This window comes from Streptopelia decaocto, assembly GCF_964273445.1.
Source record: "Streptopelia decaocto genome assembly, chromosome: 1".
Classification (NCBI taxonomy): Eukaryota; Metazoa; Chordata; class Aves; order Columbiformes; family Columbidae; genus Streptopelia; species Streptopelia decaocto.
This window is the reverse complement of record NC_138663.1, coordinates 77,896,156-77,921,681: the sequence shown is the minus strand read 5'-3', so window position 1 is coordinate 77,921,681 and position 25,526 is coordinate 77,896,156. Positions and strand designations below refer to the sequence as shown.

At 38.4% G+C, this 25,526-nt stretch overlaps 1 protein-coding gene across 2 annotated transcripts in view; it reads left to right on the top strand.

The window, feature by feature from the left end:
* SOX5 (SRY-box transcription factor 5) overlaps positions 1–25,526 on the top strand; it is a 611,279-nt gene that overhangs the window by 338,672 nt on the left and 247,081 nt on the right. For both annotated transcript variants that reach the window (XM_082064631.1, XM_082064630.1), the window contains one exon: positions 12,013–12,244. In XM_082064631.1, the coding sequence (XP_081920757.1) occupies positions 12,014–12,244 (231 nt within the window). In that variant the 5' untranslated portion in view covers position 12,013. The remainder of the gene's footprint in view (positions 1–12,012; positions 12,245–25,526) is intronic.

Genomic DNA, 25,526 nt, shown 5'->3' with positions numbered 1-25,526 from the left:
CTTTCAAACAGCGGTAGAGCTTGCCAGGTAACTATTTGCCTAAATCAAAAGCTATTTATTACCTTTTTGAAATTAAAAACAGGATAGTGGACCTTTCTTGCTGCATTTTCTATCCAGTTCAGGAGGATGGTAACCTTGAAAACATAGGTGGTCATCAGCCTGTGATATGGAGCTGTTTGTTGATGTCTGATACAAATGAATCCATGATTTTTCTCCGTATCCTTGTTTAATGTTACTGTAATTATTCCTGATCAATTACTTTGGTTGCAGTAGGTAGCCCATGGAGGGGTTGGGCACCCTCTTTCAATTGGGAAGTGTTCTTTCCAGTATAATCTTTAGATACATCAAAAGACTTTCTGGGAGATCTACGTTGTGTTGCCCATGCACTTATATTTTTATAGGGATTCAGCCTTAAATTGTTCTCAGTGCCAAATCCATGTAGTTAGAAAAAGAAAAAAGTGGTGTGTGGGGGGGAAGTGTAGAATAAAAAAAGAAGTGGGAAGTGAAGAAGTTTGGTTGTTCATTTTTGTTTGACAGGTAAGTTAATTTTCTAAGCTGCTCAGCACCTACACCTCTTAAGCCTGAAGGAATCTGAAGGTCCTCAGTCTCTTCAGAGCTCAGGCTGGTGGTGCCCTTTGAATACGTTGTTCTCCACACATTGGTCATTTTCCCGCTAATAGTTGTGACATACGTTTTAGATCTGAACATCTGGATTCAGATTCTCTTATAATTAGGTGTATTCCCATTGGGGAGAAGGTTTTTGATGGAAGAAGTCTTTTCAAGAAAGCTATTATACCACTTGTTATGGCAATAGCAGCCAGGTTTACTTTACTGTAATGTATATTTATTTTTTTTCAGAAGACTATAGCTCTCATCTGAAGTTGGACCTTGGTGGCAATATGTGCCTTAGACTGCTAAATTGTTTAATACATCTCAGTAAAAACAGTTCTAGGCAAGCGCATTTTAATGGTGATTTTTTTTTTTAAAGTGTGTTTGAAGGCAATGTGTGGACAGTGTGATGGTAGGGGAAGAGCCAAATGTTTATTTTAAGATGTGTTTGAATGAATCTGCCTACATAAACTTGCCAGTGTTAAGAAAGAGGGGCTCTGCCCCTTTTAGATCACAAAGGCCTCTCAGTGGGGGATGGTTTTGGTAATGGAAAAAACAAAAAAGCTTCCAGTATGTGGTGGAGGAGGTAAAATAAACAAACAGCAATGGATGATTACTTTTCTCCATCAAGGCTTCTTTATCCCTGCAAGCTCAGTCAGTGGTCAGCATGTTAGACACCCCTCCCTGTTTTATCCATCCCTTAACTGTGTTCTTTGACAGCGTTGGTTTATACAGCTGGGTCTTTGTGGAGCTGGGTGGGAATCGCTGTTGAACAACAGGCATGAAGCTAGACAAAGTACCTATGGAAGGGTGAATGGCAGATGTCCTCTGAGTGTCCCTGGTGGAAAAGACACTGGTTTCAGGGTTTTTCTCCTCCTCTCCACCCTTTCGAAGTGGACATCTTTTTGCGATGGTGTTCCTATGCCTGCCACTGCAGCCTTTCTAAAGTAAACTTCGAGACTCCTGATGGTCCTAAAGGTATGTTGTCTATTTAGAACAGTCTCTCATTTTCATATTTGTGGTTTTGTTTTTGCTTTGCATGTCTGTGTTTGTGCAAGGGTGTATGTGCGTTATATGATTAATAGCTATATTTTTCTTAGCCAACAGCTCCAGCAGTAATTAGGGTTAATGTTTGTAAGATGGGTAGTTATCAGCTGCTTGTAATTATTCTTTCTCTTGAAATTTGACAGGCCGTTCTTGAATCAGATGTAGCAAAAAATCAGTTTTTAGACAGTGGTGAGCTGAAGTCAATGCACTCAGCTACGTGTGCTGCTGCGGCGGTGAGGAAGCAGCTATTATGTGCGAGCAACAGTTGTGGGAAGTGTTCAGTAGGACTTTAAACTGAACACAGATGTTCAGAAATCCAAAAATTACAGAATTGAAAGTCGCTTGAACTACTGCAAGTAAACGGACATGTACCAGGATGGGTGATCACAACACACATTTGTTCATGTAGATTTTATTTTACAATTTTATGAATAAAAACTGGGAAAATAATACAACTGTCAGCCTTTCACAAGACGGCTGAAGAGGACTTCACAGTACAATATGCACAGTGAGTGAAGCAGAAGCCCTTACATCATAACATAAACGTTTTTTATTTTTTATCCCTTATGCGATAATCTGTTGGAACAGAAATGGCATGACTGCGGATAATCTGAAGTGGGACTTATGAGTGCAAAACCACCTGAACACTTGAAAAAAGTTAATCTCTTTTGGAGCATCAGAATGTCTGAGTGAAATGATTTTTATTTAAACAATTTTTTTTTTTACTCTATTTGTATTTCAGAGTAGTTTTCAGAGGCAGCAATTTTTAGTAGTTTCTGAAAGGCAACATCTGGTCTTTCGAACAATCTCTTTTCAGCTTTGAAAATTCCACCTCAAATTGCTTAGACATTATAGATGTTATTTTTTTTTAACATAATAGAAAGGCAATAATGCATTTATTCCCAGTCATTTTATCTTCAAGTTCAGTTTGATTTTTGTTTCTCAAACTCTCCAGGATTATTTGTTCTTGGGCCAAGAATGCACCTGTCATGTATAAACCCTCCAAAAGGGAGGGAGCACACACATGCATGTGAACAAAAAAAACCCCAAACAAAAACAAACCACAAATTCTAGGCAGCTGGAATTAACCTGTTGGAAAGAAAATGTTTACATCCATTAGAGACATCGCTCTCCCTAAGTATATTTTTTTCATGCACACACACAGACACAAAAAATGTTTCACTATAATTCTTAAAGGTACACACGGGTTCTCTGAAGCCCCAGGTCTGCTCCCACTAAAGTTATTTAGAGGCCAGATATTTCATCAGCGCAAGTTCAAGCTATGAATGGATATGCATACATACTTTACAGGCATGATAAGTTTTACCAGGAAACATATAGTATGCATAGGGTTGTGTGTGCTTATCTGTTCCTGTGTTTATTTGCATTTCTTTATAAAGTGATAGACATGACACAAATGTGCATATGAGTGATGGTTGGAGCAAGAGTTTATATAATAATGTTAAAATGATACTGTAAGTTCAGATACGTAAACATCAGTAGGTATATTGAAAATTGTTTCCTAAGTGCAATTATGCGGAAGCAAACATACATGCAATATAAACTTATTATTCTGAACTTATCGGTAGGGAAACTCAGAGTGAAGTGAGAGAAAAAGAGACTTTTTTTTCCTAATGTCTTTGTTTCTGATTTGTTTGTGATTATACACAAACTCTGGTGAGGGAATGTTGTTGTTAAAAAAAAAAATATCCCTTTGTTGAGCTTGAAATGTAAGTAAGGAAAGAGAGGGGAAAGGAAAAGGGAGACGTGAAGCTGCATAGCTGCTGCTTTGGTACTCGCCTTAGGGAGCAATGGCCTGATGGAAGAGTGGGAAAAGCTGTGCCATAATTTACCAAGATCTCAATCAAAAGAACAGCTTCTTGTATTGAAATCTGGGTGTCTTTTGGGAGAGAATTCTTATTATTAATGTTGATTCTACTGAAAGTAATTCATCATTTAATAATGCTTGAAGAAAATTTTATGTCAGCTTGATTAGGCAAAGACTACGAATGACCAAGAATAAGCTCCCTAAATTGCAAAAGTTTTAATATTAGCTAACTTCTCAGAATGAGCCTGTGCTTCCTCAAATTTCTTTGTAATAAGTAAGTAATTCATAATTGTCATGATTTTAAAGCTTTTTTCAACTCCTTGCCTTCATTTCACTCAATGTCAATGGAAATTAGGTATGCACGTCTGTGTGTGATGTATAGATTCCTTGTAGCGTGCAGCACAGCTCTCCCACTCAGCGTCTGGAGACAGGCTGACTTCTTCTCTGTCATTTTCAAGTAATAGTTTGTACAGTGAAATTTCAGGGCCTGAAAACTCTAATTATTTGACTAAATCCCTCTTTGTCGTTCAGCAGGCAGAAGAGTGATGATTACCTGATGTCATGGTGATTGCAATAGCACTTTCAGCAGTGCGCAGTTCCGAAAAGTTTTTGTGAAAACAAAGCCAAAACTCTGCTATTTCTACAGTGACATGAGGACAAATGTAAAATAATGATGGTAATAATAAAGAGTAAAAAAGCAAGATGTATGAGAAACTGAAAAGGCGGGGGGGGGGCATACATTTCTAAAAGCTTGGGGGTTGGGGGAAGGAAGCCAGAGTTAATTTGAGGATGCACTGGAAAATAAATGAGCTTGTGGATTTAATTCAAAATCATCCAAGCAGAGTCTTTTGCATGAAAGAAGCCAGTGATCAGGCTCAGTTTACTTGAAACATCAACAATGACTGCATCCTGCTGTTCCAGAGTTTGTGCTGATAGATGCTCATTGTCTTTGACACTGCACCATTAGGGCTCTATGTTGCCTGTACCGTAACCACATTTTCACTATATGCCTCTTCTGGTTTTGCGAAGTTCTCCAAAAAAAAAAAAAAATCCATGGTTTGAAGTTTGCTCTTTTAGAAACATACTTTTCCACAGAAGTAAAATCTGATCCTGTAGTTTCTGGTTTGTAAACATACTATTAGATTTTTGGCTCTTCTAGTTGATGTACAGACTAGTGGAAAACAAAAGGCTTATGAAGTTGACAGGTACCAAACGAAAACAGGATACGAGTTCTCATGCTAAAGCCGATTTTAAATGTGTGTGTCTGGGTAAATCACTAGGTGTTCCTGCTTAACACCTACTAGTTACTGTACAAAATAGGGACAATAAGGCAAAGTCCCATGTGAGATCTACAAAAGAATTGGCTACTAATAGTGGTTATAATAGAATGCAGTAATAGAATGTAGTATATTGGTAGGAGTTCCTTTATCACCTTACAAATTCTGTTTTGGTTGAAGGTTGGTTTGTTTGGGGCTAGGGTGTTTAACTGATCAACTTAGCCAGGCACAAAGAATCTTTTCCAGTTACCTGCTTCGAAACACCAGTGAAAATCTTTACGTAACACACTTTAAGAACACTCAACATTAGCTGTTTTTTTTAATAACGTATTTTTCCTAGACTTGATTTTGCAGTGGTTTTTCATGCATAAATTCATTGCAAATGCAAGAATATGTTGAGAGCACAGAGTTTACAAGAAGTTTTTAAATTTTTTTTTCTAATAAAAAAAGAAAAATTTTACAAGATTTTTATTAACATTTTATTGGAAGACAATGTAATAACTTTCTTATTTGAGGGTTTCAGAACTTGTCAAAATGAAACCATTTACCACTGGAATTTTGAACAGCACCTTTTCTCAAAAAACAGTTTCCACAATATGTGGAATATTGTGTTTAACAGCCAAGCTGCTTATACTTTACTTTACTTGAAAATGCATACTTTAAAATAGATAAGGGATAGCATATTCCCTGCCCACTTTACATTCAGAATCTTCTAAACTGGTGGACTGAAAAAAATGGTCGAAGTAACACCATACGGGGAGGGAGTCTGGAAAGCAAAATGGAGAAAGTGTGCTGGGTGAAATGGAAATTATTGGGTGGCCTTAACCATAGGATTACTCGCGGCAGCTTATAGTAATAGCTGCACAGAAGTATTGCACAGGTTATGCCATAGCAATCTTGGTTTGTGTTAAGAAAAGTGTCTTGTTCACCAAAACCCTTTTCGGATAATATGACTTATTTGTAGCATATGTGCATTTTAAGATGGCTGATTGATATGATCCTAGAAAGTAATAATTAACAGATTATTCCATCTCAGTGTGAGTGACAGATGAGAGCATGTTTCATGCACATTTGTATTGATTAGCAGATTAGAGATGTTTGCTTTTTTTTTTTTTAATTGTAAAATTACTTCAGTAAAGAATTCCAAACCAGGCTGTAAATGACTCAAAGACATTGCCAAGCGAAGTCTGTTTTTAGTGGTATGTGTAGAAACAAGTCGGGCTTGCAGTTCCCAGTGGGACAGAGTGTGGGAGTCTGCCACCCTTACTCATGTTGAGTAATACCTTATTACACAAGTAATCCTGTCAAAATGAACAGAGTTGTGGGTTTTTTTAAAGGTACTAGTTATTCAGTGTACATAAATAATGAATGAATTTGGGGCCAAAACGGAATGGAAACAGTCATTAGTATTAACTAGCGCCTTTTGCTTGTCTACTGTCTGTAGAGAGATTCAATAAACCTGGGAATACAAACAGTTTTACTAGTACTAGACACCATCAGAGATGAGGCAGATGTATTGCTGACATTTTGGATAAGCTTGTGTCTGTGCATATATGTGTGTGTGTATGATTACACATTAGATGTACATGCATGTAATATTGCTGCTGCCTGTAATCATAAGTATTTTTGGTGGAAAAGCAGAGTCTGCAGATTTGCAACGTATTTTAATTAGGGGGACACATCCCTGCAGATCAGGACGAGAGTCAGACTGAATCCCACTGAGGTTCACGGTACTCGTTCAGCGTATAGCATTTGTTCTGGAATCGGGCTGTGTTAGTGGGTAAATTCCTGGTGCTGTCGGTAGCTGGAACGACCCTCCACGCTGCTGCTGGAGGATCAGATCTGCTTGTCTTGTCCTCCTGCATCTCTTCGTAACGCAGCTCCGTGCCCATCTCTGGTGTGTGGGGCCAGGTGGCTTAAACTCTCCCCATGAGAAAGGCTTGGTTTGTAGCTGCCAGAGAAACTCAAGAGGTGAACATTTTCATGCCGATTCAGAAACTGGCTATGCGACTCCAGTCAGGCGCTGTCACGCCTAGTTATGGCAAGAAAACAACAATGCCTCTCTTGATAAGGGGAAAAAAGAAGGTCTTGCTCAGTCAAAATTTTGACATACAATTTACATCATCTCTACATCCTGTGGACTTGGAGCTGTCAAGAAGGCAAAGCCTGTGTTTGAATGGAAAAGCTTTTTTTTTCTTTAAAAAGTGTACCAACTATAATTATCCATAACTATGCAGGCCTGTTTTAATGCTGTTTTATAATTACAGGTCTTAATGCTAGATTATACAAAGTCATTTATAAATAGTCAGAGCAGAGGGACTTTGGGAGTTTTTAACCTGTAGATTGCTGTAGGTTGTGGCAGCTGACGGGATTTTGCCTGTATGTGTATGGGGTGAGCTGTGTAATGATTGATGAATCCCTTAATTAAGTCCCAACAAGTTAAGATTTATGGCCTCATATCTTTTTCTCCTGACACATCTGTGTGTGTCACTTTTGAAGACGTGGATAAGCCATTTCTCCAAAAGCTTTTGTGGGTATCTGAAATGCTTCTGAGGTATTTTCCTTAATGTAACAAGATTAGAGTTTTATGACATAAAATTTATGAAATTTTATGGCATGAGCAATCAAATTGGGATGGATGCTGGTTGTGTGCTAGAGGGCACTATCTCCTTGAATACTATTTCAGATTTGGGTTGGGTGTGAAATAAACCAAAACCAATGAACAACTGGAAATGTAGTGGGGACATTTAAATGAGGTTCTGGAAAAAAAATAGAACTGTGGAAAGATCACTTTTGTGAGGCACTGAAGTAAAGGGAAAAACAAACAAACAAACTAATGTTATTTGGTAGCCTGAAATTATTTGGGTAGAACAATACTTGTAGATTAAATGAGGAAACAATTCACATGGATGCAGCGCAGCTCTTACTCTCTCCAGTGAGAAAATCCAGCCATGCTGAAGTTGGTCCAAACCCGCTGAGATCAATAGACACAGGGTATCAGTTTAAGCCTACAAAGAGTCTGTTGTATATTGAAGGGGAGTAAAGAAATATGTGGAGAAGCTATTGTAAGATGAATTGCATGAAGTATTTATGGGATAAGAGTGAGTTAGAAGAGTGAGATTTTACATCCCTGGAAAAAAAAATATTAGTGCTACCAGGAAAAGCATGTATTTAATGAAAAATTAACAAAAGGCTATTTTTTTACTGCAATTTATGCATATCAAGAAGCCTTTCCAAAACCAGGAAAAAAAAATAGTCCCTTTACAAGAAATAGAGTCATATTTTAATTCCTCACCAGAACTAAATCTTCAGTTCCATGCTAAGCCCTGATAAAAATCAAGTATGGGGATACCTTTCATAACTGCAGTGTGTCTCTAAAGTGGGCTGAGTACTGCCTGTGTCCCACTGTGTCTGAACTTTGCAGATGTAAGTTGTCTGAAAACTTACTATTTAGCTATTTGTATGCAGTAGAAGTGATTAATGACAATTGAAAATTCAGCTCATCTTTCAAGCCTAAAGTTGCAACAGATTTCATCTGTGGAGACACCCTTTTATATTCAGAACCTGGTCCACCATATTACTACTTTTCGGAGAGTTTTATCTTGCGGTTTTGTTGGGGTTTTTTAAAATCCTATCCATAAGTTGATACTTGAGGAAACTGATGTTTCCTCTCTCATTGTAAACCTTATTTCAATGGGGTGTAATTGAAAACCTTTCTGAGTTTAAACTAGTTTGACGAAAAGATCTCGAAGTCATGTAAGCTGTCGTGTTATCATTGAGGGTAGACCCAGGATGTTTGCAGTCCTTTGTTAAGATGGGATAATTCCAGTCCCTCATTAGACCTAGATCTGTTTAAAAGAGCTCAGTTTCAGATAACATTGTTACTCAGAATTTAGCTGTTTCCCTTATTGTTTTTAATAGGAACTTGCATCTCAGATACGGCATCTGTTTAGACCTAGTGGTAGCTCAGGAGGAAAATGAAGATGTATGAAAAAAGCAAATTCAAGGTTACAGGGTTTGGGAGCATTACAGATTCAGAAAAAGGACCAATAAAGCTGTAGAAATAACAAAAGACTATCTGTGAATGAATTTATGTTGTATCATGTTGTTTTCTGCTCCTAAACCTCTCAATGATTTGATCCTTTTCTGCTTATCGCCTTTGATAGTTACTGTTCTTTGGGAAGACATTTCCAAAAGGAGATACGAATTGATTTATTTATTAAAATATTGCATTTTCTTGTGAAAATTTCCCAGGTGTTCATAAGGAGTAAGTATTTTCTGTGAAACCGTGACGTGGTGTTGAAAGGGACGATGAGATTTCTGGAAAGCCAGATTATACCTAACTCGTGTTGGCTACAGACAGAGCTACCTGAAAAAAAATTGCAGTCATCGTCTGAGCTGTGTGACCCTTACCTAGGGTTGTCCATCCATTTCTTTGTGTGTCGTACTCACTTGGAAGACTAAAGCAGGTTAAATCCTCAGCTTCACTGCTTTAGCCATTTTACTGATTTGTTAGCCTTCTAGCACTGTGACGGGCATGTGGCTTGTAATTTAAACGGGAACTTTTAAGAGCTGCATGAGGAAGGAATAAGTTTCTCCTTCCCTCTCCAGTTCGTCACTGTAGACTGGCCTATGGTCCCACCTGTAGGTTTTTGGTTTAGATCACAAACATCATAATCTCTGTTATTGCTAGTGTATTGAGGTCATCACCTCTATTGCCTTCCTTGCCTGTTCTTATAAATTCCCAGCAGAAAATGAGATCATCCGTGTTGGGAACAGTGACAAGCAGAAGGTGATGGTGATCTGCAGCACGCTAACTAAACACAGTAGAGGAAACCATCTATTCACTTATAAAGTTAGCAGAAGATCTTTACTTCAACACAGAATCTGGGTTAGTCTGGCTTAAGAGCAGTAGGAGTTTTAAACACAATTTGGGTATAGAGTGTATTATATAAGTCATCAATACAAAGCAAGGTATCCTCTCTATATTTTATTGTCAAAGTGAATCGTAGTGGAGACTGAATATTTTCAGTCATCAAATGTAAATGTCCTATAGTGTGCAACATTCCTACAGAATAACTGACTAATGATTTTGTGTCCCTCCCTTTTTGTTTGCGAAAACTGAGACAAGTGCTTAGTGCTAATTTTCAGAAGGAGAAATTTTGTAAAAAACCCAACTTTTATTAAGGCAGTGTTGAAATGAGTAACCACAACGTTACACTTGGAATCAATAGCAAGTATGTATCTTGGTGTGGTGCAATGCAGAATACGAATAATTCACATTAACTTCAGGAAGGGAGTTGCATGGTTTCTGCAGAAGAAAAGCTTGGGATCTGTCACATCAAACATAGCTGCAAAATGCAGATTTCAGCAGGCTAGTAGAAAACTGCCAGATAAGAGTCTATCTGGTGATCTCTGTCTTTATCCATATGCTTTGCTGCAGACACGTAGGTGGGAAAGCCTAGAAGACAGAATTCAGGTAGGATGTATGAAGTGTTAGTCTGTTGGACTAAGTCAAACATTAATAGAAAATACAGATTGCTTCTCTCTGTGCAGGCAATAGGTGGTGTTCAGAACAGGCGATGTGCAGCTGAGTACAGGTTCTCATAGGGATTTTTTTTCTCTGAGATTTTTTTATAAGGTTTTGAGGTTTGGTTGATTTTTTATTTTATTTTATTTTTTTTTTTAACCTAGTGTAATCCAACTTGGCTCAGGAGGCAAAGCTCAAAATGAGATCATTAGAAACAAAATAAGTCCTAACAAAGGGCTGTTTAAAGTCACTGTTTGTTTTCAGACCCAGTTGACTGCTGCTAAGAACCATTTCGTGCTCAATATGCCAAATCGTATGGACATGCTCCACCTCACAGCAGCCCCACACATGGTTCAAGAGGCTGCTGGGCTTTTGAAATGCAGTCCTTTAACTGTGAAGTGGAAAATCAAAATGGGGTAATTAGAATCATAAATACTAGATTTTTGAGGAGGATCTGTATTACTTCAGCCCGTCTTTTCAAATTTACGTACAATAGTCTTCAGTTTCCTTGTTCATAACTTCCTATTTGCCATTAAATATTTCTCTTTTTTCTTTCTTTTCTTCTTTTGACTATGCCCATCGGATTTCTCACTTCTCATTCCACTCCTTATTACAGATGCCCTTGCTTAGCCCATTACGCCATCCATGCACATACCCTGATTTTCATGAACAATGTTGCCTGCATTTTAATAGTTCACTGGACCCCTCTGTTTTGAAGACCAAGCTGGAAGTATTCTGGGTTCAGATTGTCCTGTAGGGTTTTCAGTAGTTCCTGGTTTGGATGAAAACTGGATTTTCCAATGAAATAAGGATTCTTTCAGTCCTTCTAAAAGTTAAGGATACATACATGCTATCAGAACAGCGTTATCAGACAGTCTCAAAAAATTTGGAATGTGGGCCTGAATTTTAAGTCAAGATTTATGTGTGATTTTTACAATATGTGCTCTATGTACCTTCCTTCTGTATCCTTTTTTATGAAGATATAGATGTTAATGGCATTTACATGTATTTTTTTTTCCTAATCTCACTATAGGCAGAAACTATAGAGTATCTTCATAGCAAATCTTTGTTCATTTAGTACAAATCTGAATCTGTGTTCTCAAAAAGCTTAAATTATTAATGTCAGATATTTAATTGCTTAACTATTCCAGACCTGCAAACCTGAAAAGATTCTTGCAACATGGCTATAACACTCTGTTGTTCACATGAGTGAAGTTTTATAAACACAGATGTTTTGGCTTGCTAGCAAGTTATTTTATTTTATTTTACTTTCTTCTTGGTTTTTTTTTTTTTTTTAATCAGTTATGGTTAAATACATGCAAGTGATTATTCCTTAAAAGCTAAGTTGACAATAGCTTGTATTGGGAGACATTCTATCTTCTTACAGTCTCTTGCAAATGCAAAACCAGATGGGTATTTTTTTAAAGGAATTGCATTTCATTATACAGCCTTCTTAGGTGAATTTTCATGTTTAAGAAGCCAGAATGCAAGAGAGTGCTATATTAGTGTATTATTCTCACAACAAACAAGCCACTGTTCTGTTGCTACCTGCTTGGCCATTGTTCCCAATTGTGTATGCTTTGCAGTGGTATTTGGATGGTTTCCTGCTCTCTGCCAGCACAAAAAAGGCATTTCTGTTACAATGGCCCCTAACCACACAATGACGGCATTAAGGATTTATTTGGAGGTTTCATTATTTTCTCCTCTTTTGTTCCTTCCAGGATGTCTTCCAAGCGACCAGCCTCTCCGTATGGGGAAGCAGATGGAGAGGTAGCCATGGTGACAAGCAGACAGAAAGTGGGAGAAGAGGAGAGTGACGGGCTCCCAGCCTTTCACCTTCCCTTGCATGTGAGTTTTCCCAACAAGCCTCACTCTGAGGAATTTCAGCCAGTTTCTCTGCTGACGCAAGAGAACTGTGACCATAGGACTCCCACTTCTCAGCACAACACAATGGTAGGTTTGCTAATGGTCTATTGTACTTACATCCATTCTTTGAATTCTGCCTCTACAGTAGTTTGGCATCCAGATCTGTACTTTATGGAGCATACAATGCACAGTTACACGTACAGAACATGCTACAATAATGTGAAAGCTTTGACCTAGCTGGACTGCCTTTACCCTCTACTATAGATGCTAAATCGCTCGCAGCGCAAACTCCGCTTTTCCTCACCTTTGCCTGCTGGCATTTAGGGTGCTAAAATTTTTTAGCGACAGTGATGTGAATTTGAAGTGTACGTGTTCAGCAAACAGTAAATGGTTTTGGAATACTGTGAGAGTCATGTTTCGTGTGGTGTCTGAAGTATCACCCCAATGCCAAGTTTATGCAATAGTAAAGCATGGAAGTCTGTATAAAGGGTGAAAAAAAGCAACTTCAGATTTTGCTGGTTTTAAAAATTGACGTGTGATGTGAGTTTCACATGCTACAGGTAGCTACAAGAAAGTTTGCAGTGCTTAGTGAATTAAATCAGCCTCCCACTCCTTCACTTGTGAATTCCCACCTTTTTGTGCACTTTACAAATGACACAGTGCCCTTCATTCATTACATTTAGCAGCCCACTGGGAGTCCAGAACTGACTTTATCTAAAAGCAGACAAACAAAAAGAACAAAAGCAATGCCATGTTCCTCACTAGTATTGTAGTGTAAGGATTATAACGTGATGTGTTTGGGCCCTTCAGGCAGAGTGCTGTGATACGATGTTACAAAGGTGGAAAGGTGCAGGGAAAAGGCATGGAAACCCCAGGACCTGGGTGCCTCGACAGAGCTGTCTGTTGTGAACACACTCACGCAGCTTTTGCCTGTTTACAAATTGACTGCAACTTTTCTGTTAGTCTCCCACTTTGACAAGGGCACTGGCAGTTTCACTTTTAAGTGAAGATAATGAGTGGACCTGCATATTTGAAGGCTTTTAAAAAGGCATTGCAAAAAGGGTGACGGCATATTCTCATAAAAGCCTGCAACAGCTCCATAGTGGTATTTAAGCCCTTACAGCTCATTACGCATATGTAACAAGCCCTAAGTAAAAAGCCTTAGGGATTATTATTTCGCATAGGACCAAGTCACTGGATATTCACTGAAGTTTCTCTCCTAGAAAAAATAACTCACTGATCCTGATCCATTTTTCTTCCTTTTTGGTCTAATGTTTAAGTTCTAACAGTGGTTTGGAATATTTAATTTTACTTTGGCTTATTGCAACTTTAAATGAAGAAAAAACGTCATTGGAAAAATTACTCATGGGCAAACATGTCGTTGTCTTTTTCTAGTTTGTTTACTTCTCATCCTTTATCGTATGGAGATGCAATTTATTAGTATAGAGTTCCAGCCAATAGGATATTAGGGTATGTAACTGCTATATGCACTTTGCTGTATTTTGGCCTGTTTTAAGAGTGTGTGTGTGTGTGTGTGTGTTTTCAAGATAAGGGATTGTTCCTGACAACATTTAATTCAATAGGTAAACTTGTGATGACACCAGTAGTGTAGAATCAGACTCTGATGAAAGAAAAACTCATTGTCTTCTAAGGAGGCCAGCAGGAGTATTTTAACTACACCTCACTGAAACGCTTAACTGCTCCATAACTGATTTTAACTAACTGCTTTATTCATGTACAGTTTTTAAGACCGAGAAGATTAGCTGATCATCTAGTGTGACTTTCTGCTATGAAGGCTGTATTTACTGTGATGTCAAAACAGTGTGTTCTGTCTCCTTATAATACAACATACTGAATTCTTGCATGTTTTAGACAGTTTTGCTGTAGTAGTAAGATGCTCTGGGCTTATTTGAAGCATGTTTGGGGGGGATTGTAGGGACTGGTTTTGTCTTCATACATATTTAAGAAAATTGCCAGATGGTATGAATGCAACATTTTGGTAACATCTCTCTTTTAGTGAGGAGTATCTTGTAAAAATCAACATCCAGGTAGGTCAGAAAGAGTGTAGCCTATGTGTCTCCAGAAAGAAGGAAGTGATCAGTGTAAATGAGTAAAATATACATAATCATTCCCTCTGCTGTTGTGGTATGTAGTTATAAGAAGGAAGTAACTGAACCTAGTGCTAGGCTACCTTCTTGGTTACTTCAGTAACTGATTAGCAGTTATGAAAGTCGTTCCAAAAGGGTATATGCACTTTGGTAGCGTTACAGAGGTCAGTTTTGTACTGTCTGAATTGACATTCTGTGCTATCTTATGGTCTCTAGGAAGCAAATCCAGGTTCATGCACACGTGTACACACCACCACACAGTGCGGTCCAATGCAGCTTTATTGATAAAGCTCCAGCAGTGTGCTTCACACTTCTTAATAGCTTGTCAGCTGTACTACTGCACCTACTAACTGAGTCTGCCAGTGACTATGGAGCATTCATTTTGCAGCTGCATGCTGTCCTTAGCAAGGGACACCTTTACAGGTCTCTCCAATGTCCAGTAAGACAGGATCAGATGTAAAACTGGTCTGAAGTCACGTAATACATCACGTTGCTGCCCCCCTCTTAAACTGTACTGCTTTGTGTGTGGTTGCTGGCTAAGACTCTTCTCCAGAGGGTTTCTTACGTAGAGATAGTGTAGATTCAGAGAGATATTTCTGTGTTAGCTTACATGTGCAACACCCATTTAGCCTCGGGAACAATCTCAGCAGAAGAAAGCCACAGCCAAGGGATCTCGAAAAGGTATGGAATTATACAGCTTTGTGTCATCAGTAGGCTGCGTAGCTGAATTCCTCTTGTCCCTGCAGCTGTCCTTGTCTCCTCATATTCTGCCTCTCAGCACTGGGTCATGAAGGGACAGTTAGGAAAACAATTTCAACCTTGAGAATCAATTTCTTGGCCTCACTTTTCTAACTGCTAATTGACCCTCTCTTTCATAGGTTATTTCCAGATGTGTTTCATTTTACAAGTCCTGCCAGCTGGGACATCCTAGGATCCTTGGATATATTCAAAAGCCGTCTGGACATGGTCCTGGGCAACTGGCTCTAGGTGGCCCTGCTTGAGCAGGACGTTGGACCAGATGATCTCCAGAGGTCCATTCCAACCTCAACCATTCTGTGGTTCTGTGAAAGTCAGGGGCAACTCTATCCCAAACTCCCCTCCTCTTGATAAAAGAAATTAGATACTCATTGTAAGAAAGAAAGCTCTTCCACTGATAAGAAAAGAAACAATAATTTATCAGACTTAACCCAAAAGCTCAGAAGGATAATACAAGGCAAAGGGTCCTGTTAGGACATTCATAGCGGACCATAAGCTTACTGGGAAAATACTTGAGGGTGATAGTATCAGTCGATACCTCTTTTGAAGAAGCCTATTAAGGCTACAATATTTGGATAGCAGAGATAATTGTTAGCTCATCTAAGTTAAGAGGGTTTATTTTATTTGTTTCTATTTGTCTGCCTTACCATGTTGCTTTTGCCACCTCTCAGTGCTGCTGATCTCACCAGCAGTTTCTGTGTGCTAATCTCTGAAAATTAGAGATTTCAAGGCTGAAAGCACTGACTGAAGTATACCACGAGCACGGTATACTGTGGTCAAATGTCACTGTTCTTCTTAACTGTAGAATATCAATCAAATGTTGGATGAGATTAAAAAAAAAAAAACAAAAACAAAACCACAACAAAAACAAAGTTCTGACCAAAAGATCAAACTGATGAGGTGTAATTTTGCCACTGTCCAGTTGTTCCAAACTCCGTGGCTGTGCTGCCAGCCCACGTTTGTCCTGCATTTTCAGTAAGATTTAGAATTCATTGTCAGCAGTGCTTTAAATTGATAGGTAATACTACAGTGCACTGTTAAATAGGTTAATGGTTTTACAATTAAAAAATGTTTCATTTCTATGGTGAATGAAGTTATTCCTCTGTAACTTGGGAATAATATTAAGAAATTTTGGTCATATAAAGTATAACAGTACTTCTGGTCAAAGAGCTTAGTGACGCATTGCTTCATGCTTTTCCTCCACTAGTCCAAAATAAAAAGTTGTTTAATGCTGCATTTAAATTCTCTTATCACGTACATCCTGGCCTGCACTTCACCTGTGGGTCTGGGGTCATCAGCATGTGAATAGTATTGGATCAGAACAGTGTGTGGCTGGAGCACTTAGCTACTATTCAGAAGTTGCAAAGAGAATGGCAATCTGAATGCATATAGCTTTTTAAAAAGTCAAATAGGACTCTAATTATACTGAGCTAAAGAATGCCTATTAAAACAAAACAAAACAAAACCAACAAAAAAAAACGTTGTGGTTTTAGAGAAATTTTAATTTCCAGTATACCTTTGTGCATCAAGCTGAGGATAAGTTATTGTGATGGTACAATGCACAGTGTTGTGAACACCAGTGCCGTTATTGTGCCAGCTCTAATAATGAGAATTTCATTGTTTGGGGAGAGCAGTCTCCTACACTCTAGACAAAAGTGTAATTACTTTTGAACGATGTGGAATGTGCTCAGTTTAATAGCACGGAGAATAGATTCACAAAGATTCAGATAAAGCTAGCTTGGAAGCCATATGTGCAATGTGGCAGTATGAAATTGTTAGCAGGCACCATAATTACAACACACACACACACACACACACACATACACGCACACACACAATTTCACAGTTTAAACTATAAACTGTTGTTTTTGTAAGAGATAGACAGGCTTATCTGAACAAGACTAGATCAATTAAAACAAAACAGAAATGGTGGTAAGTTTTCATTTGTCTTTTTTTGATGTTCTTCCCTTCCTCTCTTAATGGTAAATTGATATTTATGAGATTATGAAATGGCATTGTTACAAACAATGTATTGTAAATGTCATCACAAAAGTAGCACATGAAAGCACTTTCCACAAATATAATTTCAGGTTTGTATCAGAGTTTGATCTTTCCAATCTTTACACTTGCACCATTTCAGAGAATGATTCTACAGGCTCTTAGGAAAAGGAATAAATAAAGAAAAATCAGCCAGGACCCATCAAAGAGCTGTAGAAGTTGCCTACTGCATTGTCTAAGTCCAGATCCTAGAAAACTTGCTGCAGTCCTTGAGAACAAGTGGAGATGGAGCCAGAAAAAGCTTTGATACCTCTTGTATCTGCCTGACAAAATACCTTCCATTTAAGTTTTTACCTGCCTGTCCTCCTTGTCACAGTCTGTTTTCTCCTGGCCCTCCAATCCTGTCTGTCTGTGTAAGTACGTAGTGCTTACAGTATTTAGCAATGACTTGAAAACTACATGTTGTGCAGGTCCTAGATAGGGCAGGCAAACAACCAGAAATGTTTTCACTCTTCAGGTGAGGCAGGGGTCAAAGCCACAGTGCAATTCCGGAGCAGCACGCTAGGTTATGGAAGTTCTCTTGGTTTGTTTTGCACTCTCTTAATCCAATGAGTTTTGCTTACTTGTGGCCATGGGGAACCAGAGTGAATATATCATTCCAGTTGTAGTCAATGGGCAGAAAGACTGGCTGAAATTTGAGATGAGCTGCTGGTGTTTTGATCAGACTCTGAAAGGTCCAAATGTTGGTTAGGGGACAATAAATAAGTAATGAAGTAGAAAAACATTTTTTTTCCCCGAGCAGGAGGGTTAGAACCACATTTAAAACAATAAATTAACAAATCAAAACCAGATTTATCGTCTGTAAATTGCCTGAAATACAGGGTGCAGATGACTGTAGATTTTAAAGGCCATGAAGAGAAGTGGAAACAGCAGTTGTTTGTTTTTGCTGAAGATCGTCTTACTGTGAAGCAGTCACGTTTTTAATGGATTCATTTGAATGCAGTTAAGCAGAAAATAATCAACAGAAAAGTAAACACCTTTGTTTTATAGAAGTGCTGGGAACTGTATGTATCCATTGTTTGCAAGTGATTATATGCCTAGGAATCAATTCATTGACTTCATACTGGAAAATATCTTCATTTAAGCTTCTTGCATAAATACTAGTAAAATGTAGTTGAAAAGCTGAATAATTCCATAGGAAAAAAGGTAGGTAAAACCATAAACCCCACAGTCAGTAGGAATACTTGAACCAGACGGTCTCTCTTGCAATGAAGAGAAAAGAACTATTAAGTGCACTATTGAAAAAATATGTAAGCCCTAGAAGAAAAAAAATTTGGTCATCTTTCTAAGCAATCTGCCCCAGGACTTCCACAATAGACACAGTGGTTTCATTCCAAATTAGTATCTCAGTCCAGACTACTTTTACTAAGTAGCTCAGTTTGGGATTACACACGCTTGCTGAGATCTGCCAGGTAATTTCACTGAGGTTTGTATGTTTTCACTGGAAACAGTGCATTGGATAGGGAGAAAGCCCTAGCAGGACTGCAAGATCAGTTTATAGCAGCAATGTAAGGAAACTACGTTTAAACGTTCCTACTTCTTGAAGAGTTTTTGCTTTCAACAGTCAGTCCCTAGGTGAGGCATAACATAGGTAGGATCTGTGGTATCTCCATCCTACCAGAAGTCAAACAGTAGCTGTGGACTTTGTATACTTTCTCCAGTCCAGGTCCATCACCTGTGGCACTCTGCACAAATGTATTCTGAAATGCTGCCTTTTCTTTGATGGTAGTGAATCCTTACGATATTGTAGTGAGGCAGAGACTCTGCTGCCAATTAAACACCTAGTTCTCCATGGTTCTGGAAGGAGAAGACAACAGAAAGGTCATTAAGTTTTCATACTTTTGCTTTCAAACTATGAGGTTGTCTCCTTTGGCCAATCTTCTGCACTGTGAAGAATTTTGTGGCCTTGGGCTGGCAGTGTAACTACTATCAGAATAGAGAAGAGCATGCGAGGCTTTTGTATTCTTATCTGACACACACCTCAGGGCAAGGCATGGGGGAGTCTAAGCGGATTATATTTTGCCCCCTGTGTAGTGCAGACTTCTACTTTTGCACACTACCTTGACTCATTTTTGCTTCAGTAGTTGTCCATTCATGTTAGAACTTCCAGAGCAGTTTCCTCGTGTGCTTTTTGTCTGCTCCATACACTTTTCATATCCACCTGACTTCCTCTGAGCAGCTGGTGTGGCTGTGTCCCTTTCTTTTAATTGCAGGTAAGAAAGCCTTTTTTTCTATTTCCAGCTTTATATGAATAACATAACTCCATCACTTTCAGTGCTTGCAGTTGCCCTCTGAAAACCTTTTTCTGCCTTGCCCATTTTCTGCCTCTGCTTGTAGTCATATTTAACTTAGTAATTTTTATTATTTAATCCATTCTAAAGCCTTTTAGTAAATAGCTCATATGAAAACATTGCACAGTAAAAGAAAGCAATGTGCTATTTGCTTGGACAGAATGTCAGTAAACTAGAAGATAGTTGTGGTTTGATATGCAGCTCTACTTTCAGTAGAGATATAACAAAACTGAAACACATTGTGAAGTATTGGTCATGGTTTCTTGACTTTCAGGGTTGCAAGGAATGTATGTGGTAATCAGCTCTGGCTCCTAGAAGTGCCAGAATCTTCTGCCACACTCAGTACGCACAGTCACGTTTTACAGTCTTTTCTCTCACTATCAAATGTTTGTGTCCGTAGTTAGGATGTTACCCACTGCAGTGACAATTTGAAGCTTTTCTTTCTTTTCTGTCCTTTTAATGGCTGAGTGAAATGCTGCATCATTTTTTACCCTGTTTCTTTAAGTACGTTTTCTCACGTTATACAAATTTAAGTTGGGTTAGGCTGTGGCAAGGCCAGCTTTCTTTCTCTGATTTTTCTTGCCACTGCTAATGTTTTTGCAGATTCGCCAAAAGTAATGGTGGCTGGAGTAGTAATGAAAATGTGGCTTCAGGCAGTTGCTAGCATTTAAAGTGTCCTGGTGTTTTGTTTTGTTTTTTTCTTTCTTTCATGGAGCTAACTGCTGCTTCTTGTCTTGAGTGTATCAGTGAAATATCACCACCTTCTCCACTATAATAAAGGGGCTTATTAATTTCCTCTAGAGATTCATGGCTGGAGAAGGACACGTGGTAAAACAGACTACACATTTCAATATGTGTTTACTTAAGTATGGGCATCTGACATAGGTGGGTTAATTCCTAAGACATGTGCAGCAACTTCCCTCCGGGGGACGACTGACATGCTGTGATGTTTCTGAACCAACCAGTGTTCCATGGTGTTTCAAGACAATGAAATGGAGGAAACAAACTTTCTCAAGTAAAAAGAGTCCTTTATGTCTGCGGTAGCAAACTTGCCCAAATAGTTTGGCTGGCCTCATTTCCAACTTCGCTTTGACACTCTGAAGTTCTTTGTTTCTCTTTCCAGTTTAGGTACATTTGTGTGACCAGATAAGGCATTTTTCCCCTTTACAGAGGAGAAGTAGACTCAAGGAATTCTGTGAATTTAGCATCACTAGATGAACCAATGGACATGGAATTTGTGCCCAGTTTAAGTAAGGACAATTTTTGCCAGAGCAGTGTAAACAAGAGTGTCATTATGCATGAACAGTCTGCTTCAGCATATTTTTTTGGTGCTTTTAAAACTAAATCCACCCCAAGGAAAAAAAGGGCTATAAAGATTAACTTTTTGTAGTTTACGTGGGCAACAGGCAAATTATATAGATTGTCCAAAACATAGACCAATAAAACCTAACATCAGACTGTTATTATCTTTATTTATATTGTACCCAAAGCATGATTTATTTTTATAGAGACAGAAAAAAGAAACATTCCTGCCCCAGAATGCTTAGCTTATGACCCTGTTCCTGCAAAATAATCTGGTTGATTGGAACCTAATGCTGATGGTAGCAAGGAGGAGGGAAGGAGAGGTCACTGACTGTAACTCCTTTTGCACATAGCTTTTTGTAGGATTGGAGTTTGATGACACAAAATAAGAAATATTATAGCAAAAAGTAAAACCCTTCTGACATCTTGAGTCTGAATTACTGCAGTAGATTGTATGTGTATCTGTATACTAGGTTGTGTCAGAAGTGGAAGCTTGCGTTGCTTAATAATATTGCTAGCCAGAAACAATACAAAATATCTGTGCTTCGGACCCTCCTCTGTGTTGATTTTCAGATTGAATTTAAAGTGTGTTTCATCTTTGAAACAATAAGTGAGTCTCCCGTCTTTCTCATTCTTTTCAATTTGAACTGCTGCAGTTGTAATAATGAGTGTTCCTCAGGTTTGGGCCCATCTATTTTCAAAGGCAGTAGCAACCTCTGAGGTTAGCATCTAGCTGCCCAGCATCCAATATCTGTGGGTCTCCAGAAAACAACCAAATACAAATGCAGATCTTCAGGTATGTAGGACCCTGTAGGAGAGAGTTAGTGTTTTGTATAATTTTCAGTTAAATCTATGGGGTTTTTTTTATGGTATATGACAGCAGTCTCAATAGTAAATTTCTGTTGATTACAGTTGGTGCAGTTAGAGATCATTTTGGCTTTCTCTCGTATAGGAAGAAAGTTAGCGTAAGTGTGGTCACTAACACGTGATGCAATGTCATTTCAATCGCAATGTCACTTTTGAGGTGAGGATTCAAGGCTGAAGACTGGTCAGACTAAATGTTTCCAAAGTGTATGTCCAGATGTAAGCTAGTAACTTTAGGTTTAACTTTATGGTTAATGGAAGTAAATAGGGAATAGGAAAGTGTGATTCACTTTGTCCTAACATAGCTTCTAAGTTGGTCAGAAAAATCACACCCTAGAAGTGCCTCTTTTTCTTCATTAGGTTGCAGCTGGAGCTTAGGGTGATAAACTTGGCTGTTGATCCCCATAGTTTAGAAATCTGTAGTTAGACAACTTCTACCAAAAAAAAGCCTTGAGTGAGAGGTAGTTGCCTGGCCAGAGAATCTGCTTTTTTGTAAATAAGTATTTGCTATATAGTGCTTAGCTCTGTTGGTAATATAAGGCATTCTGCATCTCAGAGCTCAAAACACACAACTCATCGAGTTTGTGTCCTGTATCTGGCTGATGTTACAAGTGCAAGTCCATGGTATATTATTTACTTTTATTAATATAAACACCTTTATAAAAAAATCTTGAATTTATATTATCTGGACACAGACAGTAATGTGCATATAGTGTGAAGGAGAGCAGATTGATCATTCGTGATAGTTACGTGTGTAAGACTTGTAAATTATTTTAAAACCAATTTGATAAATTCTATCAGAAAACACTTTTCAGAATTGTATGTATCTACAGGCAGAACTGAAAATAGTGTGATTCAGTTCTGAAAAGAATACATCTGTGGTAGATGATGTACTTTTCCTGTTTGCCTGTCTCCAGTGTAAACTTAGCTTTTGGGCAGAGACTGTAGCTTCAGGTTTGAAGCTGTCAACATGAGCTGGGTAATATGTTGACTCAGGGCCACAGTGAATTCCCTAGTTTTCCATGTGGATAAAGTAATTTGACTGAAATCTTACTTTTATATTTGGGGCCTGTATCTTTATTTTGCTCTGCAAAATTGCACAAAGAATTGTTGGACTCCATACTTGTAACTTCATAAATATTAACAAAAATGGTAAGTTTTCAGTTTACTGGATGAAATAAGACTGTATTTCCAGCTTCCCAGTTGTTGATTTATCATTGGCAATTCACCTCTCTTGTCTATGCCTCAATTTATATGCTAGTACAATGGAAATTGTACTTGTCCTTCACCCATGATAGTCTATGGTCTATTAGTGTTTCCAAACTCATAGAGATTCTTGAATGCCATACAGTGAGATCGGGCTTCAGTTCATCAAAGTTCAGGCACATAAAAGTTAGGTGTCTGGGCTTTCTTCACAGTTTATGGAAAAAGATAACCACCCTCCTGGAACAACCTTTCCAATCTTAAAATAAGCATCTAAGACAAGAAAGATTAATTATCCTCTGGAAGTGCTTGTCTATTGACTATAGAGGGAGCCTTGATGACTAGTTTAGACTAGTTGTCTAATTTGGGGCTAAAATTAGGTGAGAGTAATCCCATTCACAGTACACGGTGGAGTTAAAGAAATAACACATATTCCCCTACAAATATTCTCTCATATTTTTGTAAAAATAACCACATTCAAGCTTTTTTTTTTCCTCATGGCGGGGGGGGTGGTGTGTTAATATTCTCGCAGATTACTTTTTTAACTAGCGCTAATGGTATTTAGTGGGATTTTAAGATTTGGATATTCCCTAAAAGCAAACCTTTTGTTATATATCCAGCCAGCAATGTTAAGTTCAAATAATGAATTTTACACTTATATGTACAGTTCGAAATGTGTTGGTTAGCAACATGAATTGGAGAATAGAAGCAATCCAACATACCTTTAAAAGGCTATTTTGAGAAGATTCTCTGGATATTGGAAAGTGACATTGATTTCAGTGTTTTTTCCCCATCTAAAATTTATGGAATTACTTCTCAATTACTGTTAGAAACATATGTGTCTAATAAAGCATTCACCATTCTTACTATCAGCTGCAGTGAGTGTCAAATTTTATTATCAAATTTAATTCCTTGAAGAGAACACAATATATGTAACCTGTTGTGTCTCATTGATTTGATTTATCCTTGCTTGCTCATTTTTATAGTGGTACTCACAGGTCCAAATGCCACACATAGGCTTAGTAGGTAGACCTAGCATTATATTAGTTAAGAAACTGTAGTTAAGTTCCGCTCTTATTCCATAGAAACCTGTCTGCTGTGCTTGTTTGAATTCTATTTATGTCCTCATCTATGTTTAATCCAGAAAGTGGGTATATATACATGTGTGCAGTTTCACATTTTGGCACCGTGTTTGGTATATTGTGTGCTGTGACTTGTATCATGCCTGCAGGCCGTAGGAAAATGACACAAATTAAATGTGAAATAGAGAAGAGGCATAATTTAAAACTTGCATGTTCTAGAGATGCAGGACGGCACATCAGAATTGCAGCATATTGAAAGAAAATCACCCGTTTTCTCCAATAAGAAGACCGTGTTTTCAGCTGCACAGGCTGCTGGAGACACAGGCAGCTTTCTTAGCTGTCCGCTCAAAATAGCTGTCACTGCATTTTATTTGAGGCAGTATCATGACCACTGCTACACATACTTTGTCTTTTCATTCCTGTCTAACTACACAAGTCAGTGTGATTCTGTAATTATATTTATTTTACATAGACATGTGAGTTCCCTTTTCCCTTTTACATATGTTGTTTTGCTTAATGCAGAGAAAACTCCACAGCCTGACAGGGCGCCTTTTTTTTTTTTTTTTTTTTTTTTTTAAGCGCTCCAAATTCTATCCAGCTTTAAACTCTTATGTTTATAACCCTGAATATCTCTAAAATGTCTTTACCTAAAACACTTTATGGCTTTATTACCAGGTTTATGCCAGTAATAATATTCACATCAGCTTTCTTAGGGATAATCTTTAAGCAGAACCTAGCAAGAAAGGCTTTGAAAACTATCATTCCCAGGAACGCAAATCTCAGAACATGAAACATCGGTTTAATCGCCCTCTCTGACAACTTAACACGACAGATTGAAAAATACAAGCCGATATGGAAGTGGGATCAATGGATTATCAAAGTCCTAAACATCTTCTCTTGGGGGAGGGGGGCTTTGGGGTCCATTGGCATGCGTAAGATGTGAAGTTTGCATAGCTTACCGCAGATCCGATGCTGTCTGACTGGCAGGGAAGTTGAGAGGGAGAGAGAGAGATTTACATGAAGGAACTCAGGGGGCTTTGTCACGGCAATTGTATAAAGTGATATACAGTGCAAATCGACTCGAGCATGTCCCTGGATAGCAGGCAGTTTACAGCCTCTTCGAGCAGAGATTACTGCTTTATCTTGTCATACTAAATTAACGTGGCAGCACACTGTTAAACAGTGGTGACCTCTTCATCTGTGGAAATTGCTGCCTAGAGGAGAGATGGTATTTAAGACTCTTTCTCTCTCTCTTTCTCCCCTCCCCACTTTCTCTCCCTCTCCCCCTCTCTCCCTCCCTCCCTCTATCTTGTCTTTTTTTTTCCCTGTAGGGCCCTGAGGCATTTTTGGGTTAGGTTATAACATTAAAGACAAAAAGAAAGAAAGAAGGGGGGAAGGGAAAGGCTTTTAACATCAAGGTGACAACAGCTATGTGTTAATTGGGCCTTTGTTGTTTGATTAATAGCCACTTTGGTGTAGAATATTAAGACAGTTGTTTGGACAACTTTCTAAAAATGACGTGTCCTTTCAGTAAACTGGGATTAAGCAATGTTCTCTGGTCTGCACATTTTAACTCCTTATTGTTATTGCATTTAGTCCTAGGCTTACTGTTACTTCGGAGCAAGCGTGCTGTCCAGCTCTGCTGGCACCACCCTCGGCTGGTGTTTGTTGACAGGACTCTGCAGTGGCGCTTCAGTGAGCTGCT